General features: G+C 42.7%; 1 protein-coding gene across 1 annotated transcript in view; it reads left to right on the forward strand.

The window, feature by feature from the left end:
• The window catches only part of rab3gap1 (RAB3 GTPase activating protein subunit 1), a 72,286-nt gene that overhangs the window by 17,759 nt on the left and 31,225 nt on the right, over positions 1-23,302 (forward strand). The window contains exons 7-16 of the mRNA XM_056289403.1: positions 2,516-2,681; positions 3,048-3,147; positions 3,959-4,040; positions 4,225-4,293; positions 5,519-5,592; positions 6,792-6,884; positions 8,472-8,641; positions 10,874-10,981; positions 11,459-11,631; positions 17,827-17,881. Coding sequence (XP_056145378.1) covers positions 2,516-2,681; positions 3,048-3,147; positions 3,959-4,040; positions 4,225-4,293; positions 5,519-5,592; positions 6,792-6,884; positions 8,472-8,641; positions 10,874-10,981; positions 11,459-11,631; positions 17,827-17,881 — 1,090 coding nt within the window. The remainder of the gene's footprint in view (positions 1-2,515; positions 2,682-3,047; positions 3,148-3,958; positions 4,041-4,224; positions 4,294-5,518; positions 5,593-6,791; positions 6,885-8,471; positions 8,642-10,873; positions 10,982-11,458; positions 11,632-17,826; positions 17,882-23,302) is intronic.

Below are 23,302 nucleotides of genomic sequence, written 5' to 3' on the forward strand. Positions count from 1 at the left end.
TTTCACTTGGTGAAAACCATTGTCACAAAGGGAGTGCAATGTGATGTTTATGCACAGAGGGCAGAAATACTGTCTGATACATTTGAGTCTGTACAGCTAAAGTCAGGTGTTAGTCAAGTGAATGCAGAATGTACCATAGCTCAGATCATCACTACAACTGTGAGACAAGCTGCTAGTGTGACAAGTAAGAGTCAGTGCTCCTCCCCACACTGTTGCCGAACCATAGGACATTCAAGGGAAATTCCTTGAGTTTTAGGTTTTTCTGTTCTATTTTCTAGGTTTGAGGTTTTTCTATTCATATTCACTTGAGAACACATTGTGGTTTCCCACTAACTGTAAAGCAGGCCTACGCGTGTGTTGCCTGGCTTTAACACTTGCAGGCTTGCCTCTTGCCAGTGTACTACCTATATCCTTAAAAAACTCGCTGGAAATAATTATCAACAGTCATAGAAATTGTTTTTCTGTATGTGTGAACCAAAGTAGGCAACAAAGCTTATATCCTCTCTTCCCCGTCTCCTTAGAACTCTTTACAAAAAGATTTAAAAACTCGGAAGTTTTTTGCTTTCGGTGAGTTTGAAATGATTACAGGCTCCTGAGACACACTACAGTTGTCTGTGCTTTGTTGAGCTAAGCACAGGTTGAGTCCCTGATCCTTGCAGCCTGCAGTTGAATTTCTGCCTTTTGAGTGCTCAAATAATGAATTTTGACTTTGCTCTAACGTTTTAAATGTTTGTTTGATTTTTTTTCCTGCATTCTATTTATTTACCTTGTTGTGTGCTGTTTGCCTGAAATGTCGCCGTTTGTCCTTGATGTTGCTCTCTCGGCGAGGTTTCTTTTGAAAAAGAGATTTTAAAACTCAATGGCACAAGATAAATGAAAGTTGGGGGGGGGTGCATCCATGGCAACAGTGTACTGCTTATTAATCGTAGCCAAGTTAATATCCTTCTGCAGGGTAATATATCCATGGCAACGCCCCACTGCTAGGTGACTGTATCCATGGTAACATACTATTGCTAGGTAACTGTATTCACAGCAATATCCTACGGCTTGGTATCTGTATTATTCATTGTTGCATCCAGCTGTTAGGTGACGATACTTTTCATCTCCTCCTCTGCTTAATGTGATCTTTGGCCTGCGCTGAATGTTGGTAGAGATTGAATGACTGCAGAAGCAGCCAGACAGCTTACCCTATTAAATACCATTTGAGGTTGCAGCATAACAGGTTGATAAAACAAACATTAAATTATTCTGTTGGTTTGTGATCCCGTTACAAATGTTATGTTTCAAGTCAGCGCTATGAAAATGTTCTAGAATTAGTTCTCGCAATTTGCAGTCATAAATTGATGTATAAGCCAACCGTAATGTGTATGTGGGAAAAACTTTTTTTATTCTATTTTCTCATGTATGCTTATCTATCTATCTATCTATCTATCTATCTATCTATCTATCTATCTATTTATTAATTTAGTGGGAACCCCCCCCTTTTCTCCCCAATTGTATTTGGCAAATTACCCCACTCTTCTGAGCCATCCCAATCGCCGCTCCACCCCCTCTGCCGATCCGGGGAGAGCTGCAGGCTACCACATGCCTTCTCCGATACATGTGGAGTCGCCAGCTGCTTCTTTTCACCCAACAGTGAGGAGTTTTGCCAGGGAGACGTAGCGTGTGGGAGGGTCACGCTATTCCCCCCAGTTCCCCCTCCCCCCGAACAAGTGCCCCGACTGACCAGAGGAGGCGCTAGTACAGCGACCACGACACATACCCACATCCGGCTTCCCACCCACAGACACGGCCAATTGTGTCTGTAGGGATGCCTGACCAAGCTGGAGGTAACACGGGGATTCGAACCAGCGATCTCCGTGTCAGTAGGCAACAGAATAGACCGCCACACCACCCGGATGTCATGTATTCCTATTTAAAAGAAAATGGGAAAAATAGTGGGCGAGAAGAACACTTGCTGTGACATTAGATTGTGTGGGGTCATTGGGTTTCCATGGAAACTTCAGTGATGGCAAGATGACCTTGGTGTGTTAAGAGTAAGGTCACCTGGCTGCCCCCCTGCTGCTCCTGGGAACCGTGGTTCACAATGTGGCATCACACTGCTGACCGAGGCAAACACTGGCTGCAAATAAAAATGGACAAAAAGATTTTAATGAATATGCATTTCTATGTTTTTTGTATCAGAATTTCTCAGACAAATACTTTTAACACCTCAGTCAAAAATATTATGCTCATAATGTGTTATTTCATTAGATATTCAATGTTTTTGCGTCAAAGATGGTAAGATTCATAAATTGAAATTGCCGGTATTTTATCCAAGTCAACCAGGAGGTGAACGACTTCCTGTGTTTCTGCGTTTGTCCACATGGTGCTGCTGTGTGGCTTTACTAGAACAGGCACTTGGTGAAAGTCTGCTGCTGCACCTTGCTGGTTTCTAATGGACCGACCTGACATCAGCTTACACTAGTTTTTTTATGAATGCCCTCTCTTTGCCCCTCTGCTTCTGTGTGCACAGCCAGGTGCCGATGTTTGTGCAAATCCAGCAGAAGTGGAGGCGGATGTACGCAGGGGAGTGCCAGGGCCCCGGTGTGCGTACGGACTTTGAGATGGTCCACCTCCGCAAGGTGCCCAGCCAATACAACCACCTGTCTGGCCTCCTCGACATCTTTAAATCTAAGATAGTGAGTATTGTGGAGCAAAGTGGGGCACGATTCTTGATCCTGCATTAAAAAAAAAATATTAAAAACTTATTTTGAAGGCGCTCACATTTTTTTTCCCAAACTCCAGCTATCACATACAGACTGACAAAGATCTGGTGTTGTCACCCCCCTCTTTGAAGAAGTTCTCTCTTGTCATGCCGTCATTTAATTTTCACATACTGTTCACCATAATGGTGTTCATTTGGTATTCTTCTGTTCCTCAGGCGTCAGTTATTTCCCTGCCCACGTCATCTTTGTGTGGCACAGTTCCATTTTTCCTCCCCCGCTTTTAATGATTCCTCTTGGTGTTCCTCATCCTCCCTCATGTTCCTATTTTGTTTTCATCAGGGCTGTCCCTTGACCCCTCTGCCCCCCATCAACATTGCCATCCGCTTCACTTATGTCCTTCAGGACTGGCAGCAGTACTCCTGGCCGCAGCAGCCTCCAGGTAAGCACAGGCCCAGCAGGAGATTAAACACCTGACATAAAGGAACGCTTGGCGAATACTCCCTGTGATCAGCTCTCTTTCACAACATGGAGATCAATCAGAGTTTCATTTCAGCCTGTTTGGCATTTAGTGCCACGTTGTTTTTGAGATGGTGCACGTAACACATTAGTGTGCACTGGACCGAGCTAAATAACAGTGAGTGCACAGGTGAAAGTATATGCTCGGAAATAATGTTGAGTTATGGGAAATGTGGGAGTAAAACAAATTGTGGGTCATGCAAGTAATACGAAATAAAATAAGCTCTTAGTGCTCCGTGAACTGAAACCCGGGGCACTTCTTTGCCTCAGTGCCTACCAATAACCTTTTAGGACTCTGATGTAATCCACTTGCTTTGCTGTCCCTCCGCTCTGAATTCACTAGTGTGTTCTCGCCGCAGCTAAGCATCGCTCTTCAAGGTGGCTTTGAGCAAAGTAAAGAGATGCTTGAGCCTGTGAATGGTTCAGGAGAAGAGAGCAAATGCTAGGAGGTCGAAAAGAGATTATTTTGAACGCATGATGAGTGGACTCCTTATCTGAGGCTCCGCGGTGGGTTGGAGAAGAATGGTTTTGGGTGGTGGGAAGTCAGATTTAAGTTTTGGTACTTTGCCTTTTGTTGATTTTATGGGATGATTTTACCTACCCTGAAGGAATGAAATATGCTACAGTAGGAGTTGTTCATTTATTGTCTTTTTTTAGCAGCCCCTTGGGTATAGATAATTTAAAATGAGCCCACATGAAGATAATGAAAGTGCATAACATATTTGTTCTGGCAGACTTTGACGCTCTTCTTGGAGGTGAGGTGGGAGGGGTAGAGTTTGGGAAGCTGCCATTCGGAGCCTGCGAGGATCCAATCAGGTATTAGTATTGTAGCCATGACAACAATGCATTCCTAATTTATCTCATGAACAGTCAATTATGTTCTACAGGTTTCGGTTTGACTTTTAGATGTGAGCTCATTGTCATAAATTATAGGGAAAAAAAGTCTTTGTGTAAAATGAAGTTAACTCTTCCCCCCCCCCCCCCCATATGGCTGTCACAGTGAGCTTCACCTTGCCACCACGTGGCCACATCTGACGGAGGGCATTGTCGTGGATAATGACGTCTACTCGTGAGTGCGCACCCACAACGCCTCAAACTACATTCGACATACGTTGCCTTACATGCATCAAGGAAAATAAGTGAATGTAAAATAATTTGATGAAAAGGATTTTTCTTTTTTTTCTCCAATTACACATACTCTTTCTTAATGGCAGCCTAAGAAGCAGACATTACAATGGAACTTGTAATTGTGGATATGACTTAGAAAGAGTTTTTAGTTCCTTTTAATTTGAACATCAGGCTCGTGAGGTGGCAGGGAACAAAGACCCAGCCAGGTGCCGTTGACAATAGAACAATTTCTACATGGCCCTGCAACAGTGTGATAGCTAGGTCGTTAGCCATATTAATTTCCTCTGTGCCAGACAGTGTAGGTGTGCGAGGGGGCGAGAGTAGAGGAGGTGAGTTATAATTGGAAGGTGGGGGGAGGTGCTTTAACGAGTACCTCGACTTTGCCATTTTAACAGCGTTAAAGCCATAAATTGAATCATACTGCATGATTTTCTGCTTTTCGAGTTGGGAATGAACTGCCACTCAGTGAGCCATTGAATCATTTTAAAATGTTTGTCTTTCGCTCAAGCCCCCCCCCCACTACCACAACCACACTGCCCCACCTCCCCTCTTAAGATTTGCATATAATTTACTGGAAAAAAGGCATGGTGCAACCCTGCCCTCTTTGAAGTACAAATCTGCGCCTAAAAAAAGAGACATGCAAATAATAATCGAGATTATCTAGCTGCACGACAAGAGGCCCCATCTCCTTACATGATTTGCGTAGTTATTTTGATGTCTGTTTCTGGAAAAATGAAATAGATGAGACATTGCTAGATTCAAAATGTTTGTTTTAATTGACTTGGCACTGCTGTTGCCACACTTGGCTTGTCAGTTACATTGTTCATGAATGTGTCCCATGACTCGGCCATATGTATATGTATATCTTCAGCTACAGTTCTGGAGTCGTACTCACATATAGTGTTAAGTTGATAAAGCATTTGCAGTGTGATTTCATCAAAAATAGAAAATGGAGAGCTGTGTACTCATTTATTTAAGTGTAAGATTGTGAAATACTGCATTGTTACACCGCTTGTTGCACATAACCGAAGACATCTGCGGTTGAATTAGCCTCTATGTGTCCTAACCTTGACAGTAATGAGTGCAGGTGAGGTGCTGTGTTAGAAGCTGCCCATCTCTCCCCCATGTGATCTTACCATATGTGCTCTCTGTGTGTGACCTGGCAGTGACCTGGACCCTCTCCAAGCCCCTCACTGGTCAGTCCGAGTCAGGAAAGCTGAAAATCCCCAGTGCTTATTGGGTAAGATTGATCTCCCCTTATTTTCAAGCAATGCATCCATACATACTTGTATGTATCTGACATCTGGCTGATGCCTTGCTAATAAGAAAATATTTTATTAGGAGCTACTGTATGTAACACGTCAGAAACCTGGAACTATCAATCGCTGCTTTTTTCACTCATCAATATTAACTGAATTTCAGATAATATGTATATTACCCAACCCTAATGGCTTAATTCTGCAATTTTCTTGAAGTACACACTTAGTTCCCTCACACTGTATTGAAGTATAGCAATTGTCAATACCACCATCAAGTATCAAGGTATTGGCATATCCATAATCATTGCACATTGAATTGCAAGGGGACACGCTTATGAAAATGTAGCATGTTTATATGCCTCATATGTTTGATTTTTGTTGTATAGGATATATGTCATGTCTTTGCAATTAGAATTTCTACAATTTTGGACATGCCACTTATGCTTATAATTGGACATTTTATGAAATGTGTACGTGGCCCTGTAAATTATGACTTATTTAATTCAAAAGGTCAGATGATGATGAGAATTTAGATTTACCATCAATAGAAAATACACCCTTGGGGCGTCCGGGTAGTATAGTGGTCTATTCCATTGCCGGTTCGAATCCCCGTGTTACCTCCGGCTCGGTCCGGCGTCCCTACAGACACAATTGGCCGTGTCTGCGGGTGGGAAGTTGGATGTGGGTACGTGTCCTGGTCGCTGCACCAGCACCTCCTCTGGTCAGTCGAGGTGCCTGTTTGGGGGGGGGGGGGGGGCTGGGGGGAATAGCGTGAGCCTCCCACGCGCTACGTCCCCCTGTTGAAACTCCTCACTGTCAGGTGAAAAGAAGTGGCTGGCGACTCCACATGTATCGGAGGAGGCATGCGGTAGGCTGCAGCCCTCCCCGGATCAGCAGAGGGGGTGGAGCAACAACTGGGACAGCTAGTGAGAGTGGGGTAATTGGCTGGGTACAATTGGGGGAGAAAAAGGGGGAAAAATCCAACAACAAAAAAATACACCCTTTATTGGTATACATTTGGTTGCTGCAGCTGTAATATGTCTGCCGGACAGGAGATAAACTTTTTCTATGTTTGATCATTGACACTGCTGAAGTTCCTTGGATTTTTAGGTCAGTGTAGCTGCAGGAGTGTGTAACTGATGTCTACGAGAGTGTAACCCTTTCCTCTCCTTCCATACAGGAGACTTCCTGAATGAATTTTTTAAACTGTGCTATAGGAAAGAATCAACTGAAGAGATTCTTGGACGAGGACCATCTGAGGATGAGGGCAAAGGTCAGGAATTGGGCTTTACTGTCACCCCTAGAGTTTGGGGTTGTTGGTAATTCAGTGGTTACCCATTAACTGCTAGTTCAACAATTTAAAACATTACATTTTTTTTAGATTATTTGTGGCAGTGGTTTTTTAGAGTGTATATTTCTCAAATGTATGTGGTAAATGAACTGGAGTCCATGATAGTTTTTTTTAACTTAAATACCAGAAATCCCATTCAAATTTGACATCTCTATATGTGTTGAGCATACTTAAAAAAAAAATTTTTTGTGACTGCAAGCCCAATTTTACACTACAGTCACCATTTAAATTGCCAACTACTTAAGCGGATCAGGTTCATTGCAAGATGACGCAAACGTGCTTTGAGTTGGCCCACATATTTTCTCCAGGAAATGTACTTTTCACGAATCTTATTATGATGCTTTAGGAAATGTCTTGCAGCCGGTCTGTCTGCTGCTATGGTAAACAACTACAGATGAACTTATGTGTCTCCGGGTAAAGTGAATAGGATTGCAATGGAATAATGTAATCTACTGTGACGTCTTCTCATTATGTTTCCTAATCAAGTAGGGTATAAGGTGGATTAGATATTCATTTAACTAGACCGTTAGCAAAAGTGCTTGCTTTTAACCAGCCAACAAAATATCAGAAAGTTGAATCAGTTCATCTGGACACCAAATTTATTGAGAGAGAAGTGTTTCATCGCTCATCCAAGTGAGCTCTTCGGTCTCAACTGACTGCAGGATCCCCACCCTTCCCTTATAAACAAGAGACTGAAGAGGTCACTGACATGAGTGATGAAATGTTTCTCAATAAACTTTGTGTCCAGATGAACTGATTCAACTTTCTGTGATTTTCTTACCTGGATTATTGAGCATGCATGAAGACAGCCAAACAAAATGGTTTTCAATCCCCCAAATCAGACCAAACCTGCTCTTAGTATCTTAAGACAGCTTCAGACAGCTAGCACTGCTCCTTTGGGATCAGATAGGGGCTAATTGTGAGTGCTCAAGTGCTTGACAGGTACCGATGCATAATTGCTGGAACCCGCACCCTCTGGTAGCAGGATGACGTCACTGAGTGCTAGGCCATCTCACTTTCCTGAAAGACCACACAAAAGCTTGCAGAGCGCTACCAACGCTTTCTGTTCCAAGTGCAGCTCTATGCATTGGGTCTCTCCTCATGTTTGTCAGAAACTATAGATGTGTTTGTTTAGCCATGCATGTAGGTTCAGCATATGCTCCTCACAGCTGCAACTCCGACTTCCTGTTGGACGGCAATTTCCTGGCTGTGGGTGTTAATTGAAGTAGATGGCTAAAATACCATAGATGATGAATCATTTATACTAAAAATGTATGTGTATTTGTTAAAATAGTCTGTAATATGATGACAAGCTGTTATTATATTTACCAATTCATAGGGAATGTGTAAAATATAGCAAGTTTAAGAATATACTCACAAATATAGCGATTACTTCCTCAGAGTTTATACACACATGAACTCACATATAAATAAATGATAAGGTTATTATTGAAGCAGATGTTTTTCTTTTTTAGATGCCAACAAACTGATGCTGTCTGTTTTATTTAGAAAACAGTGACATCAGCGCCGCTCTTTCCAAGCTGACGGAGCCGGCAGCGGTGCCCATCCCAAAGCTGTCGGTCTCTAACATGGTGCACAGCGCGCGCAAGCGTATCCGACGCCACCGCCGTGTTGACGAATCACCTCTCAGCAGTGACATGCTCAACTCCATCCTTCTGGTGAGGGAACACAATCTGTCTGTCTGTCGGTGCTATGAGCTTGTGTACTCACACTTACCATATGATAAAAACATGCCAGTTGTTTTTACTGAACATTGCAACTGTAATATGATTTTGAATATATGTAACTAATTTTTAGTTTGATCTGCCATAGCTATTTGTTTTTATATTCAGACGTTTTATGGTGCTTGAATGTTGAGAGTGTGTGTGGTGCATGAGGTGACAGTCAGGATTGGCTCAGTGTGAATTAACATGAAGCATTTTCTCCAACTGCACACTGATTAACTTGTTTGTGAAGGCTGCCTGAAAAATGCTTTTCCCCTGAGTTAAATAATATCTTAATCAATTTGTTATGTATAATTTGCAGCCCTAAAAAAAAGTGTATATCTACGTGGAGGTACATTTCCAGTTCGTGCAGATGAACTCGGAGAGTTTGTGCTCACACAGACATTTGTGGCGACTGGGAGACATTTTTTTTTCCTCACACACACACACAAACACTGACAGACACACACCTTCAGCTAAACCCCATGTGTAAGTAGTGCCAGGGCAGCAGGCCTTGCAGTTTGGCCTGTGATGTCCAGAGCCTCTCCCTGTAGGCTGGCAAAGATTGAGGCTGTCTGACATCCAGAAGTGGCAGTTGGGCCTCAGTGGCTGTATGAGAAGCTGACTGTGCACCTTACTGCTGCTACTGCAGGCCCCGCTAGGAAGACTGACCAGCTTTCTAATCAGCCCCAGAGGCTCAGTGGGGAGTGGTGTGGTGAATAAAACATCGCAGCTTAAATCTCTGTAACCAAGTCGGTCTGCAGCTCCACCAGATGGAATCTTGTTGCGCATATGTTGTTTCTTTGCTAGCCAGAGTAGGGAAGGTTGATTTTTGCCTACAGAATTGACACAAAGATAGGTTTCAGGGTCAAAACTACGCATGATGGGTAACGGTTGGAGGTATACAGTGTGGCGCGATATTTACATACACTGATGAGCCAAAAAAAAACACTAACAGGTGAACTGAATAATGCTGATCATCTCCAAACAAGGGCACATGTCATGGTCTGGGTAGATTAGATGGTAAGCGAACAATCTCGTAGTCAACATGTTGCATGCAGGGAAAATAGGCAGGTGTTAAAGACCTGAGCGACTTTGACAAGGGCCAAATTGTTATGGACAGATGACTGAGTAAATGGCAAGGCTTGTGGGGGGCTCTCGGTCAGCAGTGGGGATTATCTGCCAACAGTGGTCTGAGGAGGCACAAACCGGCAACAAGAGTGTTGGGTGCCCAAGGCTCAACAATGCGCAGGGGCAACAAAAGCTATCTCGTCTGGTCCGAACCAGCAGAAGGTCTACTGTGGCACAAGTCACAGAAAATTGTAATGGTGGTTATGGGAAGAATTTGTAACAACACATAGTGTATCCCACCCTGCTGCTGTGTACGGGTCTGCGCAGCCGCAGACAGGTCAAAGGGCCCATGATGACCCCTGTCCACCATCGAAAGTGCCAACTATGGGCACATGAGCATTGGAACTAGACCTTGGAGCAGTGGAAGAAAATTGCCTGGTCCAAGGAACCCTGTTTTCTTTTAGATCACATGGATGGCCGTGTATGTGTGTGTCGTTTACCTGGGGAAGTGATGGCACCAGGGTGCACTATGGGAAGATGACAAACCGGTGGATGGAGCGTGATGCTCTGGGTAATGTTTTGCTGAGAAATCCTGGGTCCAGCAATTCATGTGGACATCAATTTGACACGTGCCACCTACCTGAGCATTGTTGTAGACTAGGTACACCCCTTCATGGCAATGGTTTTTCCTGATGACAGTGGCTTCTTTCAGCATGATAATGTGCCCTGCCACACTGCACAAATTGTTCGGGAATGGTTTGAGAAACCTAATGAAGTGGTCAATGTGTTGCCCTGGCCTTGAAATTCGCCAGATCGCAATCTGATTGAGCATTTGTGAGATGTCCTTGACTGATGAGTCCAGTCCATGGCGGCTCCACCTTGCAACTTACAGGACTTGAAGGATGTGCTGCTAATGTTTTGGTGCCAGAGATAAAACAGGAAACCTTTAGGGGTCTTGTAGAGTCCATCCCTTGGCGGGTTGGTGCTGTTTTTGTGGCATACAGAGGCCCAACAGCGTATTAGGCAGGTGGTCATAATGTTTTGGCTCATCAGTGTATACATTATTCTGTTTTTCATGTGTTTGTTTTTGTGTGTATGTATTTGCGTGTGCCCCAGTATCTCTTCCCAGATGCTGCAGTGGAGAAGTCTTCTGAGAATAGCGACAGCAAGACTCCACAGATGAACACTAATGGGAGAGGCGAGCAAGATAAAGACTCTGACTATGTGTGTATGCTCTGTTAACATACTTACTGACATTAAGCACTGTGGTTGTCTTTAATGGAATGTAAACAGCGGGGAATGTTGGGATGTGGGGTCTTCATTATATGCAAGCATATGCATGACTGGAATAGCAAGTACAGTGATAAAGCAGTTTTGGTGCAGATTAGGTATTTAATGCCGGGGCCACTTCAAAGCCCTTATTAAAGATTAACACAAACCTCCCCAACCAAACAGAAGTGCATACTCATTCAGGCAAGCCATATGGTTTTCCTTCAGTACAACAAAGCCATGGAAAATTATTTTTGCTGATTTTGTGCCTTTTTGAATTCCTCACAGAGAAAACACAGTTTTTGTGATTTTTGCTTTGTCAGAAAAAAGTCAGTCTATATACAATTACTTTTGAATAATTTTCTCCCAGGGAGATAGTAACCGTGGCTATGTACTAGCTTTTAATCCTTCCCCTCGACCCCCTGGCTTCAGAACCTGTTCAACCAGCTGAAGTCTGCTCCCAGTGACAGTCTGACCCACCGTCTGGCCCTGTGTGTGTGTCTGGTCAACTTCTACCATGGAGGGGTGAGGGCCGTGGTCCATCTTTGGCAGGAGTTTGTCCTGGAAATGCGCTACCGTTGGGAGAACAACTACCTTATCTACGGGTGGGTGAGATGCCTAGCCTTTGGTCATGCTTTGTAAGAAAATAAAAATGTCTAGCTTTGTGTTTTTGTCCCTTTAACTTGGTTTTGCAATCTACCCAAACATAATCTTTTATTTTTCATTTTTAAAAAGTATATTGCATCTGTTAAGAAGCCCTTCATGCAACAATTTTCAAAGTATAATAAAGTCCGGTTTGCCAGTCACATGGATCAATATGGCACAAAGCCCTGGTCGTTTCTGGTAGTTGGGGAAGATCAAGTCAAGTCAAATTTATTTGTATAGCCCAAAATCACAGTTAACTTCCAGAGGGCTTTGCAATCATGTTACATTCTCCAGCAGTTGTAAATAGAATAAATGACCATGTACTTTACCCTAACCCTAAGACCCTCAATTCATATAAGGGAAAATTCCACAGAACCACCAACCAACCAACCAACCAACCAATCAATCAATCAATAAGTCAATCAATCAGTCAGTCAGTCAGTCGGTCGGTCAGTCAGTCAGTCAGTCAATCAATTTTATTGAGCATGTTAAAGAAAACATATAAGCAATAAAAACAAATAAACAAAATAATTGGCAACATATAAATGACAAATGAGCGGTTCAAAAAAATACCGATCATGTTCAAAAGAGGTAAGAAGAAGTTGAGATCTTTTCTAGTCCTACCTTCTTATACTATTCATGCATTGATAATAGCGAAGGTTCAATTTACTACCATCAGTGTCCATGATATGTATCTGTTAACTCAAACAAATCAATCAATTTGGGGAAAAACGGTCATTGGTCCATTTCATAAACCTTCAATATTTTGTTTCTGGCAGGATAAGCGGTAATGGATGGATTTTGTTTCTGAAGAGTCTTTTTAGTTCAGATAAAGTACCACATGTTTTCAGCTCAAGACTCAAGTTATTCCACAAACCAACTCCCTTGGTTGTAGCACAGTGATGTTTTGCATCTGTCCTTACTGGTGGTTTTTTGAATATACAGGTTCCTCTCAGATTTAATTCAAATTTAGTTGCTTTCAGTTGGAACAAAACTTGGATACTAATAGGTAATTGTTGATTTATCATTCTGTACATAATTGGAATACCTTAAAATCAACCAAATCTTTAAATTTTAGTGTAGGATAAGCGGTTTGGATAATGGATGGATGGATGGATGGATGTGTTGATTCTCTTTAAGTGGTGTTATTTACAATTCATATAGCTCTTTTTTGGAGGTTGAAGATTGGATCTGTGTTTGTTTTGTATGTGTTCCCCCACACTTCCACACAGTAGGTCATGTATGGGAGAATGAAGGAACAGTGCAATGTATATAGGGAAGCTTGATTTAGTAGATCTTTGTCTTTGTTTAGTTTTGCAATTGATTTGGATATTTTTACTTGAATATAATTTGTGTGCGGCTTCCAACTTAAATTGGTTGCCTATTCTCCAAGGAATTCAATTTCAGTTACTTTTTTATTTTTTATTTTATATAATTTATCATGAGTTTCTTGTCTGAGTTGGTAGATTGATTCCCAGAGATTCTAAATTTTATTTTGCTTGAATTGAGTGTTAGTCTATTTGCATCAAACCAACTCTTCATCCTGCTCAATTACTTTTCCACTGTATCCAAGAGTTGTTTCAAGTTGTCTCCACAGCAGAATAAGTTTGTATCGTCTGCAAATAGAATGGTTTTCAGGTTTTTGACACTTCACATATATTGTTTATGTAAGATATGAACAACAACAGTCCTAACACTGAGCCCTGGGGCACCCAACACCTAACCTCAGTGATTGTGATTTGAAGTTTTGTATTTCGATATATTGGTACCTATTCTGTAGGTAACTGGATAACCAAGATAGTGCTATCCCTCTGATTCCATGTCCTTGTAATTTTTCTTTATTGATAACTCATAATCTACAGTGTCAAATGCTTTTTTTTTTCAAATCCAGAAATACCCCTACTACATATTCTGTTTTTTCTATTGCCTTTGTGGTTTCCTTTACAAATTCTATCAGTGCAAATGAAGTTGTCCTGTTAGCTCTAAAACCATATTGTTGCTCATACAGTACGTTGTTTTGTGATAAAATCATCTAGTCTTGTATAGATTTTTTTTCCAGTATTTTAAGAGAACTGAGGAAGCAGGAAAACGTGTCTGTAGTTTGAAAGTACATGTTTGTTCCAGCTTTAGTATATATTAGTATGACTTTAGCTGTTTTCACTTTTCTTGGAAATACATCGGTTTGTAGAGACTGGTTACAGATATGTGTCAGGGGTTTTGCTATACATTCGCTAATATTTTTAACTATAGACATGTCAATACCATTACAGTCTGTGGACTTCTTGTTCTTGAGTTTTTTTTTTATGTCACCTCTTATAAATATGTTTTCTTTAAAGTATGTGTACATATATATATATATATATATATATATAGATAGATACACTCACCGGCCACTTTATTAGGCACACCTGTCCAACTGCTCGTTAACGCAAATTTCTAATCGGCCAATCACATGGCAGCAACTCAATGCATTTAGGCATGTAGACATGGTCAAGACGATCTGCTGCAGTTCAAACCGAGCATCAGAATGGGGAAGAAAGGTGATTTAAGTGACTTTGAACGTGGCATGGTTGTTGGTGCCAGACGGGCTGGTCTGAGTATTTCAGAAACTGCTGATCTACTGGGATTTTCACGCACAACCATCTCTAGGGTTTACAGAGAATGGTCCGAAAAAGAGAAAATATCCAGTGAGCGGCAGTTCTGTGCGCGAAAATGCCTTGTTGATGCCAGAGGTCAGAGGAGAATGGCCAGGCTGGTTCGAGCTGATAGAAAGGCAACAGTAACTCAAATAACCACTCATTACAACTGAGGTATGCAGAAGAGCATCTCTGAACGCACAACACGTCGAACCTTGAGGCAGATGGGCTACAGCAGCAGAAGACCACACCGGGTGCCACTCCTGTCAGCTAAGAACAGGAAACTGAGGCTCCAATTCGCACAGGCTCACCAAAATTGGACAATAGAAGATTGGAAAAACGTTGCCTGGTCTGATTTGTCTCGATTTCTGCTGCGACATTCGGATGGTTGGGTCAGAATTTGGCGTCAACAACATGAAAGCATGGATCCATCCTGCCTTGTATCAACGGTTCAGGCTGGTGGTGGTGGTGTAATGGTGTGGGGGATATTTTCTTGGCACACTTTGGGCCCCTCAGTACCAATTGAGCATCGTGTCAACGCCACAGCCTACCTGAGTATTGTTGCTGACCATGTCCATCCCTTTATGACCACAGTGTTCCCATCTTCTGATGGCTACTTCCAGCAGGATAACGCGCCATGTCATAAAGCTCGAATCATCTCAGACTGGTTTCTTGAACATGACAATGAGTTCACTGTACTCAAATGGCCTCCACAGTCACCAGATCTCAATCCAATAGAGCACCTTTGGGATGTGGTGGACCGGGAGATTCGTATCATGGATGTGCAGCCGACAAATCTGCAGCAACTGCGTGATGCTATCAAGTCAATATGGACCAAACTCTCTGAGGAATGTTTCCAGTACCTTGTTGAATCTATGCCGCGAAGGATTAAGGCAGTTCTGAAGGCAAAAGGGGGTCCTACCCGGTACTAGCAAGGCGTACCTAATAAAGTGGCCGGTGAGTGTGTGTGTGGTACACTACCGTTCAAAAGTTTGGGATCACCCAAACAATTTCGTGTTTTCCATGAAAAGTCACACTTATTCACCACCATATGTTGTGAAATGAATAGAAAATAGAGTCAAGACATTGACAAGGTTAGAAATAATGATTTGTATTTGAAATAAGATTTTTTTTACATCAAACTTTGCTTTCGTCAAAGAATCCTCCATTTGCAGCAATTACAGCATTGCAGACCTTTGGCATTCTAGCTGTTAATTTGTTGAGGTAATCTGGAGAAATTGCACCCCACGCTTCCAGAAGCAGCTCCCACAAGTTGGATTGGTTGGATGGGCACTTCTTTGAGCAGATTGAGTTTCTGGAGCATCACATTTGTGGGGTCAATTAAACGCTCAAAATGGCCAGAAAAAGAGAACTTTCATCTGAAACTCGACAGTCTATTCTTGCAGCACAAACAGGCTCTAACAGGTACTATTTAATGAAGATGCCAGTTGGGGACCTGTGAGGCGTCTGTTTCTCAAACTAGAGACTCTAATGTACTTATCTTCTTGCTCAGTTGTGCAACGCGGCCTCCCACTTCTTTTTCTACTCTGGTTAGAGCCTGTTTGTGCTGTCCTCTGAAGGGAGTAGTACACACCGGTGTAGGAAATCTTCAATTTCTTAGCAATTTCTCGCATGGAATAGCCTTCATTTCTAAGAACAAGAATAGACTGTCGAGTTTCAGATGAAAGTTCTCTTTTTCTGGCCATTTTGAGCGTTTAATTGACCCCACAAATGTGATGCTCCAGAAACTCAATCTGCTCAAAGAAGTGCCCATCCAACCAATCCAACTTGTGGGAGCTGCTTCTGGAAGCGTGGGGTGCAATTTCTCCAGATTACCTCAACAAATTAACAGCTAGAATGCCAAAGGTCTGCAATGCTGTAATTGCTGCAAATGGAGGATTCTTTGACGAAAGCAAAGTTTGATGTAAAAAAAATCTTATTTCAAATACAAATCATTATTTCTAACCTTGTCAATGTCTTGACTCTATTTTCTATTCATTTCACAACATATGGTGGTGAATAAGTGTGACTTTTCATGGAAAACACAAAATTGTTTGGGTGATCCCAAACTTTTGAACGGTAGTGTATATATATATATATTTACTTTCTACAACATCACTACTACTAGTCTTTACAATCCCCCGTACAAACCAGGACTGACACTGGCAAAACATTTATTGAACTCATCTGCAGCTAAAGCCATATCAGTAGTGGTTTTGTTGTTGTTGCTGTTGTTGTTTTTGGGGTTTTTTTGGTCAGGAAGTGGTTGGGGTTATCTACATTCCCTGATCCATTTTTAAATTATGTCATTCAATAATTTCCATTATTTTTAATGTTGTTTTTTTTTCTGCAGTAATTTACTGTACTATTCCTTTTTGCTGCTTCTCATAATTCATGTTTGTTTTTATATATCTTATTTGTGTTTGGCCTCTGCTGTTCTTTCCTTTTAAGAATTCTTTATATAATAGATTTTTTTTCTTTCTGCATGCGTTTAATATTCCCTTAGTTAGCCACGGTTTCTCAACATATTTTTGTTCCACTGCTTTCTTTACTAAAGGAATTTTTTTGTAATAGAGAGCAGGTGTTTTGGACAGAAATGTGTCATAGGCTACATCTCCATCTTCCACATAAACAATATTCCAGTATTGTTTTATTAGGGCTTGTTTAAAGGAGTTGATTGTGTCTTTTGATTTATAGCTAATTGTTTTGACTGTTGTAGTGTCATTCTTGGTCCTAGTACAGATCTGTATGACTGCAAAGACGGGCAGATGATCACTTTTGTCGTTTATTAATAATCCACTTGTTACTTCCTTGTCAATAACATTAGTAAATATATTGTAAATTTTTGTAGCACTGTGTGTTGTTTTTCTAGTTGTCCTTGTGAATGAGGGATATAAGCTGGTACTGGACATTCAGTTAATGAATTCTGTGGTTGTATTGTGTTCTTGTGGGTTTAACAGATAGGGAAAAACTCCACAGAAAAAAAACATACAAGGAAAAAAAGTGAGAAACCTCAGGAGGAACAGAGGAGAGATTCTTTTTAGAAGATTGATAGACATACGATAGAAGTCGAGTGAGCAGAGTAGACAAACAGTAACAGATATATGATAACTGCTCAATGAGGCAGTTAGGTGTGGAATTTAGGTGTCTAGATCTCTGAGGCTGCAACTTAATTATGTTTTCAACTTTGGCTTCAGAGCAACTGTAGTCGTAAACAGCAAAGAAGCGGACATTTCTCTGCCGTTTCTGTTTTGATGACTAGGAGGGCAAAGGCTTTGAATGGCATTGCTGTGCATAGGCAGGTAGCGCTTTGCCATGCACTTTCTGTCATTCTCTCCTTGTGTCCTCCACACAATTCTGTCTAAGCTGCCTTCTATCTCAGGAATATGGGGCCCTTTCTTGCTGAGTGCTTATTGTCTGGACCACGCAGACACAAACTTCTAGAGATAAGATGGACACAGTTTTCAACGGTATATAGTGATATCCATCTAATCTGCCTCCATCTTTTTCTATCTGTAGACTGGCAGGCGGCCCTCCTGACCTCCGCTGCTGTCTCCTACATCAGAAACTCCAGGTAGCTATTGGTACATAAGCACACACACAAACACACATGCACCTAACTGTGACTGGACAACGAAGATTTTGCTTCCTGAACACTTCTGGGTGTATTCTGTGGATTTTGGGCTGCTGATCACAACGATCACCTTACAATTTTCCTATCACATACCATTTTGTAGATATAACCCATTTTTGTGATTTATGATCATATTTTAAATCTAGTATATTGCCCACAAAGCAAGGTGTTTTGGTCAGTCCAAGCATGCCTGAGCTCAGTGTATGTGCTATGCAAATGTTGTCTTAGGCATGCCTGGGCATGCTTAGTCAGGTTAGATGCTGGCAGACAAGCTATAAAAGCTGCTCACATTTACAGATGCTGTTTGGATGCATGTTGATGCACATGTTCTTCAGGCAATAGCATAGTAAGTATACTTAACAATAGGATTTATTGTCTTCAGGAAGATTTAATCCAGCAGACATATCTCGCCAAGGTTGCAACAGCTGCGATACATTCTGTTACATCTGTGGCGAGTATACGCTTAAGACGCACCATGACTGCACTTATTAAGAAAGCCTATGAGCTCTACTTCGGACATAAAATTGATGACCAAGAGAAATCTTTGGCTCCTCACATTTGTTGTGTAACATGTGCAATCAACCTGAGAGCTTGGCTCAGAGGTACTCGGAAGTCAATGCCATTTGCAGTCCCAATGATATGGCAAAAACAGAAGGATCACGTGACTGTTGCTTCTGACTGACCAATGTATCTGGCTTCTCTACTAAAAATAAGAAATCTATTGAATACTAAAATCTGCCTTCAGCCATGAGACCAGTGCCACATGATGACAGCTTGCCAGTATGGAAGCCACCAGAAACATGGAGCCTAGTTGAGGCAGATAAAGATGCCACGCCGCATGAACCAGATGTGGAAAATGACACTTATCCAGATGTTGAACCCTTTATGCCTGGTTATCCTCATCTGGTAACACAGCCAGAATTAAATGACCTGGTCACGGACTTAGACTTGTCAAAAGCTACAGCAGAACTACTTGGTTCAAGATTGCAAGAATGGGGTTTGCTGTCACCAAGTACAAAAACTTATGTCTTTCGGAACCATCAAGAACATTTGACAAACGTCTTTACACAGGTTGACAACCTCTGTTTCTGCACTGACATTGATTGATTGTTCATGGCTTTGGGTTGTGTGCATGACCCACAACAATGGTGTCTTTTTATAGATTCATCAAAGTTAAGCCTGAAAGCTGTCCTGTTACACAATGGCAATGTCCACCCTTCAGTACCCATTGACTATTCAGTACACATGAAAGAAACCTACAGTAACATGGAAGTGTTCTTGAGACACAGTACAACAATTACGACTGGAACATCTGTGATGATCTAAAAGTATTGGCACTGCTACTAGGAATGCAGCTCAGATATACAAAGCACTGTTGTTTCCTTTGTGAATGGGCTAGCCATGCTAAAAAGTCACTACTACTACTACTTCTTTCGGCTGCTCCTGTTAGGGGTCGCCCCAGTGGATCATCCGTTTCCATTTCTTCCTGTCCTCTGCATCTTCCTCTGTTACACCAGCCACCTGCACGTCCTCCCTCACCACATCCATAAACCTCCTCTTTGGCCTTCCTCTTTTCTTCTTCCCTGGCAGCTCCATATTCAGCGTCCTTCTCCCAATATACCCAGCATCTCTACTCCACACATGTCCAAGCCATCTCAATCTTGCCTCTCTTGCTTTGTCTCCAAACTGTCCAACCTGAGCTGTCCCTCTAATATACTCATTCCTAATCCTGTTCTTCTTTGTCACTCCTGCCAAAAATCTTAGCATCTTCAGTTCTGCAACCTCCAGCTCCGCCTCCTGTCTTTTCATCAGTGCCACTGTCTCTAAACCATACAACATAGTTGGTTTCACTACCATTTTGTAAACCATCCCTTTAACTCTTGCTGGTAACCTTCTGTCACACATCACTCCTGACACTCTTCTCCACCTCTCTTCTGCACTCCCCGTTACTTTGGACAATTTGACCCCAAGTGTTTAAACTCATTTGCCTTCTTCACCTCTACTCCTTGCATCCTCACCATTCTACTGTCCTCCCTCTCATTCATGCATAGATATTCCGTCTTGCTCCTACTGACTTTCGTGCCTCTTCTCTCCAGTGCATACCTCCACCTCTCCAGGCTCTCCTCAACCTGCCCCCTACTCTCACTACAGATCACAATGTCATCTGCAAACATCATAGTCCACCAAGACTCCTGCCTGATCTCGTCTGTCAATCTGTCCATCACCATTGCAAACAAGAAAGGGCTCTGAGCCCATCCTTGATGAAATCCCACCTCCACCTTGAACCCATCTGTCATTCCAACTGCACACCTCACCACTGTCACACTTCCCTCATACATATCCTGCACCAATCCTACATACTTCTCTGCAACTCCCGACTTCCTCATGCAGTACCACACCTCCTCTCTCAGCACCCTGTCATATGATTTCTCTAAATCCACAGACACAGTGTAACTCCTTCTGGCCTTCTCTATATTTCTCAGTCAACATTCTCAAAGCAAACATCGCATCTGTAGTGCTCTTTTGTGGCATGAAACCATACTGCTACTCACTAATCGTCACCTCTCCTCTTAACCTAGCTTCTATTACTCTTTCCCATATCTTCATGCTGTGGCTGATCAACTTTATACTTCTGTAGTTGCTGCAGTTCTGCACATTGCCCTTATTCTTGAAAATCGGTACCAATATGCTTCTTCTCCACTCCTCAGGCATCCTCTCACTTTCCAAGATTGTGTTAAACAATCTAGTTAAAAACTCCACTTCCATCTCTCCTAAACATCTCCATGCATCCACATTTATGTCATCAGGACCAGTTGCCTTTCCACTCTTCATCCTCTTCATAGCTGCCCTCACTTCCTCTTTGCTAATCCACCGCACTTCCTGATTCACTATCCCTACATCATCCAACCTTCTCTGTCTGTCATTTTCTTCATTCATCAGCCCCTCAAAGTACTCCTTCCACTTTCTCAGCACACTCTCCTCACTTGTCAGCACATTTCCATCTCTGTCCTTGTTCGCCCTTACCTGCTGCACCTTGGTCCCTCTGTCTAGCTAATTGGAAGAAGCCCTTTTCTCCTTCCTTAGTGTCTAACCTCTCATACAATTCACCATATGCCTTTTCCTTTGCCTTTGCCACCTCTGTCTTTGCTTTACGTTGCATCTCCTTGTACTCCTGTCTACTTTCTTCATCTCTCTGACTATCCCTCTTCATCTTTGCCAACCTCTTCCTCTGTATACTTTGCTGTACTTCCTCATTCTACCACCAAGTCTCCCTGTCGTCCTTTCACTGTCCTGATGACACACCAAGGACCTTCCTAGCTGTCTCCTTCACTATTTCTGCAGTGCTTGCCCAGCCATTCAGCAACTCTTCACTACCACCCAGTGCCTGTCTTAACTACTCCCTGAACTCCACACAACAGTCTTCCTTCTTCAACTTCCTTGGCTCTGCCTTCACTCGCTTCCTCTTCTTGGTTTCCAAAGTCATCCTACAGACCACCGTCCGATGCTGCCTAGCTATGTTCTCCCCTGTCACCACCTTGCAGTCTCCAATCCCTTTCAGATCGTGTCTTCTACAGAAGATATAGTCCACCTGTGTGCACTTTCCTCCACTCTTGTACGTCACCCTGTGTTCCTCCCTCTTCTTGAAATAAGTATTCACCACAGCCATTACCATCCTTTTTGCAAAATCCACTACCATCTGTCCTCCCACATTTCTTTCCTTGACACCATACCTACCCATCACCTCCTCATCACCTCTGTTCCCTTCACCAACATGTGTTGAAGTCTACTCCAATCACGACTTTCTCCTTCTTGGGTACCCTCTCCACCACTTCATCCAACTCACTCCGGAATTATTCTTTCTCTTCCATCTCACACCCAACTTGCGGGGCATATGCGCTGATAACATTCATCAGTACACCTTCGATTTCCAGCTTCATACTCATCACTCTGTCCGACACTCTCTTCACCCTCCAGCACACTCTTGACATACTCTTCCTTCAGAATTACCCTTACCCCATTTCTCCTCCCATTCGCACCATGTTTGAAGACTTTGAACCCACCTCTGATGCTCCTGGCCTTACTCCCCTTCCACCTGGTCTCTTGCACACACAGTATACCTACCTTTCTTCTTTCCATCATATCAGCCAGCTGTCTCCCTTTATCAGTCATAGTGCCAACATTCAAAGTTCTGACTCTCACCTCCATACTCCTACCCTTCCTCCTCTCCCGCTGCCTCTGGACATGCCTTCCCCCTCTTCTTCTCCTTCACCTAACGGTAGCATAATTTCCACCGGCACCCTGCTGGCCAACACCAGGCCTCGGCCGATCCGTTACGGAAATCCGATTTATGATCCGCACATTTGATTTGGCAAAGATTTTACGCGGGATGGCCTTCCTGATGAATCCTCCCCATGTATCCGGGCTTGGGACCGGCACTAAGAATGCACTGGCTTGTGCATCCTCAGTGGCTGGGTTGCTAAAGAGTCATATTGCATTAAAAAGAACTGGCCGCTCTGTGAACGTTTCGTTCCAGGGCAGAAAAGTGTGGTGTATAAACCACTTGTCGACCCAACAAAGATACTTCTGTCTCCTCTTCATATAAAACTCTGATTGACGAAAAATTTTTTGAAAGCAGTGACCAAAGAAGGTGATGGATTTCACTGTTTGAGACAGGTGTTTCCAAGAATAACTGATGCCAAGTTTAAGGAAAGCATTTTTGTTGGTCCACAAATCAGACAGATCATCAATGACAGGGAGTTAGAAGATCTCCCGGTGGGGCCAGAGAAAATAGCATGGAAGGCATTTAAGGATGTTGCTGGGAATATTTAGGCAACTATAGAGCACCAAACTACATTGAGCTGCTTGACAAAATGCTTAAAGCATACAAAACCATGAAGTGCAACATGTCTTTGAAAATTCATTTTCTGCATTCACTCTTGGACTTCTTCGCTGCTGATCTTGGTGCAGTCAGTGACGAACATGATGAAAGGTTTCACTAGGACATTGTGACCATGTAGAAGGGCATGTTAGAAGTGGGATGGTGAGATGGTGAGGCCATCAGAAGCACGTGTGCCCAGAGGCGTGAGGGAGCTGATATGCTGAAGCGCGTACCTACGCTGCCCAAAGGAGGGGGGTAGTGTCGCGTGCACGGATAAATAGACTTGCTAGCCCTTGGTTAACGGGTTGGACCCTTTAGTCGACTGGTTAACATAGTTGCCCGTGGTGCGGGAGACCCGGGTTTGCGTCCTGGCTGCGGCAGTTCCTGAGCTGTCCCCCGATTCCGCTACATCAGGGCAACTGGAATCCATCAATGTTGGCTGACTATTGTTGGACACTGACATGGGAGGCACCAGATGCTGA

Source organism: Lampris incognitus, chromosome 11 (assembly GCF_029633865.1).
Source record: "Lampris incognitus isolate fLamInc1 chromosome 11, fLamInc1.hap2, whole genome shotgun sequence".
Classification (NCBI taxonomy): Eukaryota; Metazoa; Chordata; class Actinopteri; order Lampriformes; family Lampridae; genus Lampris; species Lampris incognitus.